At 49.7% G+C, this 12,891-nt stretch overlaps 1 protein-coding gene across 1 annotated transcript in view; it reads left to right on the top strand.

Moving 5' to 3' along the window:
• Window positions 1-485: 485 nt before the first annotated feature.
• Window positions 486-12,891, top strand: part of LOC140307774 (diacylglycerol kinase zeta-like) — a 43,995-nt gene continuing 31,589 nt past the window's right edge. The window contains 15 exon segments of the mRNA XM_072386775.1: window positions 486-1,501; window positions 3,719-3,824; window positions 4,119-4,214; window positions 4,872-4,949; window positions 5,028-5,084; window positions 5,164-5,232; window positions 5,352-5,423; window positions 7,620-7,736; window positions 7,860-7,934; window positions 9,879-9,980; window positions 10,160-10,242; window positions 10,819-10,879; window positions 10,981-11,094; window positions 11,474-11,614; window positions 11,698-11,776. Coding sequence (XP_072242876.1) covers window positions 501-1,501; window positions 3,719-3,824; window positions 4,119-4,214; window positions 4,872-4,949; window positions 5,028-5,084; window positions 5,164-5,232; window positions 5,352-5,423; window positions 7,620-7,736; window positions 7,860-7,934; window positions 9,879-9,980; window positions 10,160-10,242; window positions 10,819-10,879; window positions 10,981-11,094; window positions 11,474-11,614; window positions 11,698-11,776 — 2,251 coding nt within the window. The 5' untranslated portion in view covers window positions 486-500.

Below are 12,891 nucleotides of genomic sequence, written 5' to 3'. Positions count from 1 at the left end.
GTCAGAAAAATTCTCTCAAAATTAGGCTGTAGAGAACAAACCGTCCATCTATTGTGGCAGATTCCTGTAGATGAAACTACGAAGCCTCTGCTTATGATGTCTCATATCGTGGGCTCCTGAATAAGTCCTCATTTTTACGGCCGTGAAAGCATCGTAAACGAGCAGAATTCCCCTGAGTGTGGTGGTCCAGCAGTTCTGTCTGTCCGGTGTTCTGATGGTGAGATGCAGAACTGAGCAAAGGTTTCAACACTTCATCAGGGACCCTGAGTCATGGGGATCATGGTGGTCTAGTCCCCGAACTGTTCTGATCCCATTGAATCTGGAGAAGAACCATCTGCCTGCTCAGAACCCTGCAGAACCCTGCAGAACTGAGACAGGTGCTGCCCCTCTCAGGGCAGACTGATGAGTCTGAAACCTTTGCCCAGGGCTGTAAATCCTTCCTTCAGGCTAACTGCTGTTTGCATCCAACAGCCGCAGAGGAGCCTTTCAGGGTTCCCAACATGGACACGTTTTTCCGCCGCCACTTTAAGAGGAAGGAGGCGCCTCATCGGGGGGACGCCGACGCCTGCCGCCAGCGGAGGCCCAGCGTGGCCGTCCCCACCAGCAAGGCCCGCCGCAGGTCCAGCGTCGGGCTGCCGTCCTCCGCCCTCACTCAGCGGCGGCGTTCCAGCGTCCAGCTGCAGCCAGGGCCGCCCTGTGCAGGGGGGGGGCGTCTGGCAAAGATACCCTACCGCGGCAGGTGGGCGGGACACGCTCGCAGGCGCTCCAGCACCACCACCCCAAGCCTGAACCCGAGGTTCGCCGTGTGCCGGAGGAAGGTGGGGAAGCTGCGGACGATCGACACCCACCTGCTGGGCCCGTCCATGCTGCTCGCCAGCCTCATCCAGATGGCCGAGGAGGAGGAGGACCTGGGGGCGGGGCTACCAACTGGAGAGCAGCAGGTGGAGATGAGGGGCGGGGCCAGCGACAGGAGGATGTTTTCACGCTCCAGCAGCCTCCACTTGGACGGAGATGATGACAGCAGCGACTTCTCCAACGACAGCCAATCAGACAGCAGCCAGCTGTCGGAGGCGGAGCAGCTGGCCGAGGAGGAGGAGGACGAAGAAGCCTCCTGGTGCCCCGTCCCACACCTCTCCCAAGACTCCTTCCCCTCCTCCACTTCGGCAGTGGAGGTGCTGAGGAGGTCCCCCCAGGTGCTGTCCACGTCGCGGCCCCTGATCCGGGCCCCTCGCTGCCTCCGCAGGAACTCCACCCAGGTGTTCGTGGGGGACGCCGCTCCCTACAGCTGCCACCGTGCCTCCAGCCAGAGGAGGAGGAGGAGAATCTCCACCATCTCCAAGGCTGGGAGCCCCTGGCCAGGCAGAGGCCACCCGCTGCCCAGCCGCAAGAGTTCAGTGTACTACCTCAACCACCCGGCCTTCTACAGGGGCCCCGGGGCCCTCAGCCCGCTGGGGGCCGACGGCTACGACTCCCGCCTGGAGAGCCTGAGTGCCTTCCTGCTGTATGTAGTCCGGCTGCTGTCTGAATGTGCTGAGAGTCAGGGACCCACATCAGTCAGATAATCGGATAAATAACCATTTATGATTCGGACAGAAGGATCTTTTAGCTTTGCAAACCTAAGCTGTGCTGCCATGTTCTTTTTAGAGAGAAGAGGCTTTCTCCTGCAGCCCTTCCAAACAAGCCATCCTTGTTCAGTCTTTTTCTAACTGTGCTGTCATGAACTTTGACCTTTAACATGCTAACTGAGGCCTGTAGAGTCTGAGATGTAGCTCTGGGCTTCTTCACCTTGGGGTGACCTTTAACCTTTAACATGCTAACTGAGGCCTGTAGAGTCTGAGATGTAGCTCTGGGCTTCTTCACCTTGGGGTGAACTTTAACCTTTAGCATGCTAACTGAGGCCTGTAGAGTCTGAGATGTAGCTCTGGGCTTTTTCACCTTGGGGTGAACTTTAACCTTTAGCATGCTAACTGAGGCCTGTAGAGTCTGAGATGTAGCTCTGGGCTTCTTCACCTTGGGGTGAACTTTAACCTTTAACATGCTAACTGAGGCCTGTAGAGTCTGAGATGTAGCTCTGGGCTTCTTCACCTTGGGGTGAACTTTAACCTTTAGCATGCTAACTGAGGCCTGTAGAGTCTGAGATGTAGCTCTGGGCTTCTTCACCTTGGGGTGAACTTTAACCTTTAGCATGCTAACTGAGGCCTGTAGAGTCTGAGATGTAGCTCTGGGCTTTTTCACCTTGGGGTGACCTTTAACCTTTAACATGCTAACTGAGGCCTGTAGAGTCTGAGATGTAGCTCTGGGCTTCTTCACCTTGGGGTGAACTTTAACCTTTAGCATGCTAACTGAGGCCTGTAGAGTCTGAGATGTAGCTCTGGGCTTCTTCACCTTGGGGTGAACTTTAACCTTTAGCATGCTAACTGAGGCCTGTAGAGTCTGAGATGTAGCTCTGGGCTTCTTCACCTTGGGGTGAACTTTAACCTTTAGCATGCTAACTGAGGCCTGTAGAGTCTGAGATGTAGCTCTGGGCTTCTTCACCTTGGGGTGAACTTTAACCTTTAACATGCTAACTGAGGCCTGTAGAGTCTGAGATGTAGCTCTGGGCTTTTTCACCTTGGGGTGACCTTTAACCTTTAGCATGCTAACTGAGGCTTGGCATCGTGTTAAAACACACCTGGATGCTGCAGCATTGAGGGTTCACTTAGTTTTTAACTCACTGCTTCTGTGTTTTGTCCATAAATAAAGATCTGAGGTTGGATTCACTGAGTTTTAACAGCTGCTGAGGAGCAGATGATCTTCATCATGTCCTGATATGTAAAAGCTTAGAATTAAAAGAGGAAAAAATAGTTTTTTTCTGTCCTGTTGTGATTGTGACAAACGCTCCGGCTCACAGGAGGTGGAAGCTCTTCTCCACATACATTAGTGATGAAATGCTGCTTCCTGAGGTTCACAAACATCCTGCGTGGAGCTGAAGCTCATTAGCGGCTGAGCTGTCCTCGCTCTGAAATATTCTGTTTTAATAACTGCAGATCAGTGCTGTCAGAGTTTAACGAGCCAATCGGAGCCCAGAGACTTTCCTTCTGCATCTTTAACCTTTTGCTCTGCGTTTGTTCACGTTTTGGAAGATGCAAAACGCTGTTTTTTACGTTTATTTCTGTTCGGAAACCTTAAAGACGTCTCGGTCTGTGGCTTCTGCTCTCTGAGGCCCATTTGTTTTATCCTTAATGATCATTGGGGGTGATTTTTCCGACTGGAAACCGGTCCAAACGGAGCCCAACGCTGATGGTGATTAAACCAGAAGAACTGAATCCAAGTTTTTCTGTTTTTCACCACATTCAACACCATTTAATCCCTCTTTTCTGCACAAATTATCACACATTTACTCTCAGAAACCTTCAAGTCGGAGGGCTGGTTTGGGCTTACAGTGTTTTTTCAGAGGTCTGTTGCTGTGTTTGTTCACGTTTTGGAAGATACGAAACGCTGTTTTTTACGTTTATTTCTGTTCGGAAACCTTAAAGACGTCTCCAAAACTTGGAATCAGGAAACCAGAAGAACTCTGGTTTCCTGATTCCAAGTTTTTCTGTTTTTCACCACATCTCCAACACCATTTAATCCCTCTTTTCTGCACAAATTATCACACATTTACTCTCAGAAACCTTCAAGTCGGAGGGCTGGTTTGGGCTTACAGTGTTTTTTCAGAGGTCTGTTGCTGTGTTTGCAGGAAAGCCATCGCAAAGTCAGGCCTGCAGCACGGTGCGGCTCAGCCCAACGTGTCCACATCAGGACAGAGCGACTCGCTGCAGCCCAACAGCACCATCGACTGGACCGTGAGTAACTCCACCGTTTCACCACAAACTGGCCCTGATGGTGACCCTGATGGTGACCCTGACCCGTTAAAAACAGGCTGAAAAGGCAGATGATTGGAAGGGAAAGGCTTGTCCACGAGGATCTTTATCCTGTGGAGTCTCTGGAGGGAAACTGTTCTGTTCCACAGGGCCAGATGTGGTGTCCTCTTTGCTCTGATCCTCAGGAGATTCCCTCTCCTGAGGATCCAGCTGTTCCCAGATGTGTTTGAAGTCCTGCCGCTGACATCATGCAGATGATGGTGTGCTTGCTTTCAGGAAAACGCCCAGTATGGGGACCACATCTGGTTCGAGGCCAGCGTCTCCGGAGACTTCTGTTATGTCGGAGAGCAGTACTGCATCGCCAAATCTCTGGTGAGTGGCGGCTCCGCTCTGATCTGAGCCCAGTTCAAAGGGACTGAGGGGGGGGGGGATTAGTTTTATCCGATGGTCTTTAGTTTTTCTGTAAAACTTCTGATCACCTTCAAACGGCTTCATTAAAACTAAATTCTAGATAATATTTGCTTCAACTTTCACTTGGTGCTGAAGCTAACAAAAGACACGCGTAACCTTTGACCTTTGACCTTTGACCTTTGACCAGAAGTTGCAGGTCCATCCAGAGCTCTTTCGGGTCAGTTTAGAGTCAGCCAGATGTGTCCAGATGTATTAACCCTTGTGTTCTGGTCATATTTCTGTTACTCAGGCAATGTTTGTTGGACCCGCTGCATTTTTAGGGTTTTTAATTCAACACGATCAAACAATTTTATGTGAAAATACTCTACAGATGTTTACTTCATCCCGATTACAGGCAATATAAACAACAGACATGATTAACATGTAATATGATCACATTTTTTTCAATAAAATGTGATTTAAAAAAATAAAAAGGGGGGAAAACATCCAAGAAATGTGCAAATGAAGCAAGGTTTTCTGGTATAACTTTCTGCTCTGTGGAGCTTTGCAGAAGGTTTACAATCAAACTTCTTCCTCCTCCGCTGTCACCGAGCAGTGAATCTGTCGCTTTCTCTCCAGCAAAAGTCTGTGCCGAGGAAGAAATGCGCCGGATGTAAGATATCGGTGCACGTGATGTGCATGGAGCAGCTGGAGAAGGTAAGTGAGGGAGCTCTGGACTCATCCATGTTGGCAGCATTTCTCTTCCTCTTTCCTCATCCACTCGTTTCTGCTCAGATTAATTTCAGGTGCAAACCGTCATTCAGGGAACCGGCGTCTCGGGCCATCCGGGAGGTCAGTGTTCGCCGCCTCATCCTGAGCTGAAACAAGTCAGTGTTTCGTGGTTAATACTCACAAATGTGCTGTTTTTCAGTCCAACGTTGTGCGACATCACTGGGTCCACAGGAGACGTCAGACTGGGAAGTGCCGGCAGTGTGGGAAGGTGAGCTGCATCCTTTAGGTGGCTTAGAGGTGCAAATAAAGAGGTCAAAGTCCCAGAAACTCAACAGCAGCCAGCTAGAAAGAGAAAAACTCCTGACGAGCCTCACCTCTCACCCTCAGGGCTTCCAGCAGAAGTTCTCCTTTCACAGCAAAGAGATCGTTGCCATCAGCTGCTCCTGGTGCAAACAGGCGGTGAGTCCGTTTTCTGTCGTTAAATGGTGGAACGGAGCAGCTGCCGGGTGCTCCTCAGGGTTCTGAGGCAGCTTCAGGTGCTCCTCAGGGTTCTGAGGCAGCTTCAGGTGCTCCTCAGGGTTCTGAGGCAGCTTCAGGTGCTCCTCGGGGTTCTGAGGCAGCTTCAGGTGCTCCTCAGGGTTCTGAGGCAGCTTCAGGTGCTCCTCAGGGTTCTGAGGCAGCCTCAGGTGCTCCTCAGGGTTCTGAGGCAGCCTCAGGTGCTCCTCAGGGTTCTGAGGCAGCTTCAGGTGACCTCAGGGTTCTGAGGCAGCTTCAGGTGACCTCAGGGTTCTGAGGCAGCTTCAGGTGCTCCTCGGGGTTCTGAGGCAGCTTCAGGTGCTCCTCGGGGTTCTGAGGCAGCTTCAGGTGACCTCAGGGTTCTGAGGCATCTTCAGGTGACCTCAGGGTTCTGAGGCAGCTTCAGGTGCTCCTCGGGGTTCTGAGGCAGCTTCAGGTGCTCCTCGGGGTTCTGAGGCAGCTTCCGGTGCTCCTCGGGGTTCTGAGGCAGCTTCAGGTGACCTCAGGGTTCTGAGGCAGCTTCAGGTGCTCCTCAGGGTTCTGAGGCAGCTTCAGGTGCTCCTCAGGGTTCTGAGGCAGCTTCAGGTGCTCCTCGGGGTTCTGAGGCAGCTTCAGGTGCTCCTCAGGGTTCTGAGGCAGCTTCGGGTGCTCCTCAGGGTTCTGAGGCAGCTTCGGGTGCTCCTCAGGGTTCTGAGGCAGCTTCGGGTGCTCCTCAGGGTTCTGAGGCAGCTTCGGGTGCTCCTCAGGGTTCTGAGGCAGCTTCAGGTGCTCCTCAGGGTTCTGAGGCAGCTTCAGGTGCTCCTCAGGGTTCTGAGGCAGCTTCAGGTGCTCCTCAGGGTTCTGAGGCAGCTTCAGGTGCTCCTCGGGGTTCTGAGGCAGCTTCAGGTGCTCCTCGGGGTTCTGAGGCAGCTTCAGGTGCTCCTCTGGGTTCTGAGGCAGCTTCAGGTGACCTCAGGGTTCTGAGGCATCTTCAGGTGACCTCAGGGTTCTGAGGCAGCTTCAGGTGCTCCTCGGGGTTCTGAGGCAGCTTCAGGTGCTCCTCGGGGTTCTGAGGCAGCTTCAGGTGCTCCTCGGGGTTCTGAGGCAGCTTCAGGTGACCTCAGGGTTCTGAGGCATCTTCAGGTGACCTCAGGGTTCTGAGGCAGCTTCAGGTGACCTCAGGGTTCTGAGGCAGCTTCGGGTGCTCCTCAGGGTTCTGAGGCAGCTTCAGGTGCTCCTCAGGGTTCTGAGGCAGCTTCAGGTGACCTCAGGGTTCTGAGGCAGCCTCAGGTGCTCCTCAGGGTTCTGAGGCAGCTTCAGGTGACCTCAGGGTTCTGAGGCAGCCTCAGGTGCTCCTCAGGGTTCTGAGGCAGCTTCAGGTGCTCCTCAGGGTTCTGAGGCAGCTTCAGGTGCTCCTCAGGGTTCTGAGGCAGCTTCAGGTGCTCCTCAGGGTTCTGAGGCAGCTTCAGGTGCTCCTCAGGGTTCTGAGGCAGCCTCAGGTGCTCCTCTGGGTTCTGAGGCAGCCTCAGGTGCTCCTCAGGGTTCTGAGGCAGCTTCAGGTGCTCCTCAGGGTTCTGAGGCAGCTTCAGGTGCTCCTCAGGGTTCTGAGGCAGCTTCAGGTGCTCCTCAGGGTTCTGAGGCAGCTTCAGGTGCTCCTCAGGGTTCTGAAGCAGCTTCAGGTGCTCCTCAGGGTTCTGAGGCAGCTCCAGGTGCTCCTCAGGGTTCTGAGGCAGCTCCAGGTGCTCCTCAGGGTTCTGAGGCAGCTTCAGGTGCTCCTCAGGGTTCTGAGGCAGCTTCAGGTGCTCCTCAGGGTTCTGAGGCAGCTTCAGGTGCTCCTCAGGGTTCTGAGGCAGCTTCAGGTGCTCCTCTGGGTTCTGAGGCAGCTTCAGGTGCTCCTCTGGGTTCTGAGGCAGCTTCAGGTGCTCCTCAGGGTTCTGAGGCAGCCTCAGGTGCTCCTCAGGGTTCTGAGGCAGCTTCAGGTGCTCCTCAGGGTTCTGAGGCAGCCTCAGGTGCTCCTCTGGGTTCTGAGGCAGCTTCAGGTGCTCCTCAGGGTTCTGAGGCAGCTTCAGGTGCTCCTCAGGGTTCTGAGGCAGCTTCAGGTGCTCCTCAGGGTTCTGAGGCAGCTTCAGGGCTTCAGGTGACCTCTGGTTCTCCTTTCAGTACCACAACAAGGTGACGTGCTTCATGCTGCAGCAGATAGAGGAGTGCTGCTCTCTGGGAGCTCATGCTGCCGTCATTATCCCGCCCACCTGGATCATCAGGGTGCGCAGACCTCAGGTACGTGCACGCGCACATGCACACGGATGCCAATCACAGACAGGCTGAAAGAGTTCCGGATACCTGGAGGCCCTGATGGTGCAGATGTGCCAGCTGCCGGTAACTTTGTGTCACTTTCTGCAGACGTCTCTGAAGTCCAGTAAAAAGAAGAAAAGGACGTCTCTGAAGTGCAACAAGTCGAGCAAGAAGGGAGCCGAGGTGAGAGGAGATGGTGCCACTTTCATTTCTTTTGCTAACTGAAACATCTTCCAGGAGCAGGAAGAGGACAACATTTAGAGTTTCAGGTCCTTAAATCTGCAGGGAGCAGAGTTTCAGCTCTGATGCCACCAGCTGCCGGCTGCAGGCTCTGCAGAGGTTGTTGGATGGATTTGTGGCGTCGGTCTAATCCATAGGTGTCAAACTCTGGCCCGAGGGCCAGATTTGGCCCGCAGTGTAATTATATTTGGCCCACGAAGCATTTTCAAATGAATATTAGAGCTGGCCCGCCAGTATTATACAGCGGCAGCGCTGTAACCCCGCATTCAGCGCTTATACTACAAGTCCCACAATGCTTTGCGGTTGTTTTGGCGCCTCAGTTAGAACAGAGGCAGATACGCCCCCTCCTCTGTGTCAGTAGCATCTATGCTAGCGGTCTTCTTGTGCCCCCCGCCTCTCCCCCAGACCTCAGACCACAGCTGTCACTGTTACCTACCAAAAAATGGCCAAAAGAAAGGCAGAAAATAGAACTTTTCTGGACAGGTGGGAGACAGAATATCTGTTTATGTAAAAGACAGACCTGTTTGTCTTGTTTTTGGAGCCAACGAGTCAGTAACTAAGGAGTAACTAAGGAGTAACTAAGGAGTAACTAAAGAGTAATTAAAGAGTAACTAAGGAGTAACTAAGGAGTAACTAAGGAGTAACTAAAGAGTAACAAGGAGTAACTAGGAGTAACTAAGGAGTAATTAAAGAGTAATTAAAGAGTAACTAAGGAGTAAAGAGTAACTAAAGAGTAACTAAGGAGTAACTAAAGAGTAACAAGGAGTAACTAAGGAGTAATTAAAGAGTAACTAAAGAGTAACTAGGAGTAACTAAAGAGTAACTAGGAGTAACTAAGGAGTAACTAAGGAGTAACTAAAGAGTAACTAAGGAGTAACTAAGGAGTAACTAAAGAGTAACTAGGAGTAACTAGGAGTAACTAAAGAGTAAAGAGTAACTAAAGAGTATCTAAGGAGTAACTAAAGAGTAATTAAGGAATAACTAAAGAGTAATTAAAGAGTAACTAAGGAGTAACTAAAGAGTAACTAAAGAGTAACTAAAGAGTAACTAAGGAGTAACTAGGAGTAACCAAGGAGTAATTAAAGAGTAATTAAAGAGTAATTAAAGAGTAACTAAAGAGTAACTAAAGAGTAATTAAAGAGTAACTAAGGAATAACTAAAGAGTAATTAAAGAGTAACTAAGGAGTAACTAAAGAGTAACTAAAGAGTAACTAAAGAGTAACTAAGGAGTAACTAGGAGTAACCAAGGAGTAATTAAAGAGTAACTAAGGAATAACTAAAGAGTAACTAAGGAGTAATTAAAGAGTAACTAAGGAGTAACTAAAGAGTAACTAAAGAGTAACAAGGAGTAACTAGGAGTAACCAAGGAGTAATTAAAGAGTAACTAAAGAGTAATTAAAGAGTAACTAAGGAATAACTAAAGAGTAATTAAAGAGTAACTAAGGAATAACTAAAGAGTAATTAAAGAGTAACTAAGGAATAACTAAAGAGTAACTAAGGAGTAACTAAGGAGTAACTAAGGCGTAACTAAGGATATAATATTAGAGACACTATGAAACGAAACACCTGGACAAATATAAGGACCTGGACACAGCTCAAAGGAGCCAGAAAGTAAAGGAGATGAAAAGAGCTTTATGTTATTTTATTTAAATTTAATTTAATATGCCATTGATATGTTTTTATTATTATTATTATTATTATTATTATTAGCAATTATGCACCCCTGGACTTTAAAGTTATATAAGCCTTGTTCAGTACTCATTGTTAAATCTAAACTTGTTGGGTTCCATATTAAAAGGTTCATTAGTCCAACCTTGGCCCACTGTGAGTTTGAGTTTGACCCCCCTGGTATAAAGCGAACGTTTCTCTGTTGTTTGTATCTCTCAGCTCCAAGATGGCCGCTGGAAGCCCTTCCTGGTGAAGCCCCTCCCCTCGCAGCTCATGAAGCCTCTGCTTGTGTTCGTTAACCCAAAGAGCGGCGGGAACCAGGTACTTTGATGCGTTGCGATGGTGCAATAATTCTATCTGGGACACGAGCTACAAGCCGCCTCCCAGCAGCTGGAAGTACAGTTCCTTCGCTGTCTGATTCAGGCGCTTCGTGCTGCTTTCGGGTCTCAGCTGGAACACCTTTTCTCTTGAAACTCTAATCAGTTTCTTCTCTCTTTCAGGGGGCAAAGATCATCCAGTCCTTCATGTGGTACCTGAATGCTCGGCAGGTGTTTGACCTGACCAAGGGAGGACCCAGAGAGGGGTGAGATCCTCCTCCTCCCCGTCCTCCAACCTTCAGCCACAGGCTAAACTGTGTTTAGGAGCTTTGGGAAACAGGAAGTGGATGATTTCCACCTCGTTTTAGAAATGATTCGTGCCGTTTACACACCTCTGGCTCTGATAAACCTTAAGAGTTCCACATTTTACAGAGGAGCCTTCCTCCTGCTGCCCCCCCCCATCTCCACAGCTCAGACGCTCCCTCCAGTTTGCACTTTCCGCACATTTAGACCCACAGAACCTAAACCGGCGTTTTCCAAGCATCCAAGAAGTGAATTGAGCCTCAGATCTGAGTTCTGGTGAAGTTTCAGAACAGTTTCAGGTCCTTTAGCGCTGATCAGAGCTGCTAACAGACAGCTAAGTATTAAATCTGTGTAAACTGTGCAGTTCTGCAATCCAAAGAGGTTTTTATCTGCTGTGAGACGATCAGAGATCAACATTTTTAGCCGATTTCCGTCTTTTCCAGCTGTACAAACTGAAATAAAGATTTTAGATATTAGATGTTTGAAATGGACCAATCAGAACCTGTGGCCTGACTGCTGCTCTGCTCCGGTTCCTGCAGGCTGGAGCTGTACGCCAAAGTGCCCAACCTGAGGATCCTGGCCTGCGGGGGGGACGGCACGGTGAGTCCTGCAGCATGAAATGCATTCAACAGATGATAGAAGGGTTCTAAATCAACCCGACAGGCTCAGAAACAGCCTTTTTCTGTGTTTGGTGCGTTCAGGTGGGCTGGATCCTGTCGGTGTTGGACGAGCTGAAGCTCCGCCCCCAGCCCCCCGTGGCCATCCTTCCTCTGGGGACCGGCAACGACCTGGCGAGGACTCTGAACTGGGGCGGGGTGAGTGCTGCAGCTGGGTTCAAACTCTGATTATTAGAGGGATCAGCCAGGATCCCACAGCTCTGTCCAGAGAACAGAATAGCGTAGGTCTCATCCAGGTGCAGCGTTTCAGTCCCACGGTCCAGTTCAGGATCTCGCTGTGGTGCTGAAAGCACATCCTGAGTGAGTTTATCTGTAGTTTCTCAGCCCTGAAACCTAAAGCATTCATAAGAGGAGGCCGTGAACACACACAGGCTCAGAGAAGAGCTTAGTTTCTCTGACTATTCCCTGTAATGATGGTCTGATCTTTGGACGGTGCCGGAGGTCGTGGAAGGTTCTGTAAGTGTGTTCCAACCCTGGAAAGAACGAATGAAAGACTGTCGCTGTCCTCCTGTCTCAGGGCTACACCGATGAACCCATCACAAAGATCCTCTCACACGTCGAGGATGGAAACATCGTGCAGCTGGATCGCTGGAACCTGAATGTAGAGGCGAACCCGGACGCCCGGCCCGAGGAGAAGGATGAGCATCAGACGGATAAGGTCAGTTTCACGCTCGCTGTGCCAAGGTCTCGGCTGGAATTCTGACGGCTCACTTTCCCGCTTCGTCTCCTTCTGCCTCTCAGCTTCCCATCGACGTCTTCAACAACTACTTCAGTCTGGGCTTCGATGCTCACGTCACGCTGGGCTTCCATGAATCCAGAGGTCAGTTCCCTCACTCTGACACGTTTACGGTGCTAATCAGCACCGCTGGGCCAGAATCAACAAGAGAAAGAAGTAATGCGCTAACCGGGGGCTCACACCAAAAGCCGCTCACAACCCGCCGCTTCTACTGCCAAAGGGGCGGGGCTTATATGTATAGCAACTAGCAGATATATATAACAATCCATCCATACGTCGGTTCCCTCTTTCACCATGGATCCTACTCTGGGCCTTCTTTGTGTTTCTTTGTGTTTGTGCTCTGCCGTTTTCCGCTTTTTTCCACCTTTTTTTTCTTTTTTTCGCCTTTTTTCCGCCTTTTTTCCCACCTTTTTTTCCACCTTTTTTCCGCATTTTTTCCCACCTTTTTTCCACCTTTTTTCGCCTTTTTCCCACATTTTTTCTGCCTTTTTTCCCCACATTTTTTTCCACCTTTTTTTCCACCCTTTTTTCGCTTTTTTTCCACCTTTTTTTCCGCCTTTTTCCCACATTTTTTCCCACATTTTTTTCCGCCTTTTTTCCCCACCTTTTTTTCCACCCTTTTTTCGCCTTTTTTCCACCTTTTTTTCCGCCTTTTTTTCCGCCTTTTTTCCACCTTTTTTTCCGCCTTTTTCCCACATTTTTTCTGCCTTTTTTTCCCGCCTTTTTTCCCACATTTTTTTCCGCCTTTTTTCCCCACCTTTTTTTTCCACCTTTTTTTCCACCCTTTTTTTCGCCTTTTTTCCGCCTTTTTCCCACATTTTTCCCACATTTTTTTCTGCCTTTTTTCCCCGCCTTTTTTCCCACCCGGTAAGCCCCCGGTAATACAGCTGGTTCGATTCAGTTTATTCTCTGTCAGCTCACAGAAAACACCCAACACTGACCACAGAAGCAGCAGTGAGCAACTGCAGAGCTGTGTTGGGCTGTTAGATAACGATAAAGACTAAAAACGGAGTAACGTAATGATTAGTTTCGGTGCAATCTGTTGGTTTCCTTAGATATTATATATTATATATATATATAATATCCTTGGATATTATTTTTTGAATTGGCTCTGTATGAATTGGATTTTTTTTTTATCCAATTAATGATATTATTTAAGTGCCTTGAGATGATGACTGTTGTAATTTGGTGCTATATAA

This window comes from Leuresthes tenuis, unplaced genomic scaffold, assembly GCF_036924035.1.
Source record: "Leuresthes tenuis unplaced genomic scaffold, fLeuTen1.0.hap1 SCAF_5, whole genome shotgun sequence".
Taxonomy (NCBI): Eukaryota; Metazoa; Chordata; class Actinopteri; order Atheriniformes; family Atherinopsidae; genus Leuresthes; species Leuresthes tenuis.
Note: the sequence above shows the minus strand (reverse complement) of the source record. Positions and strands in the feature narration are given on the sequence as shown.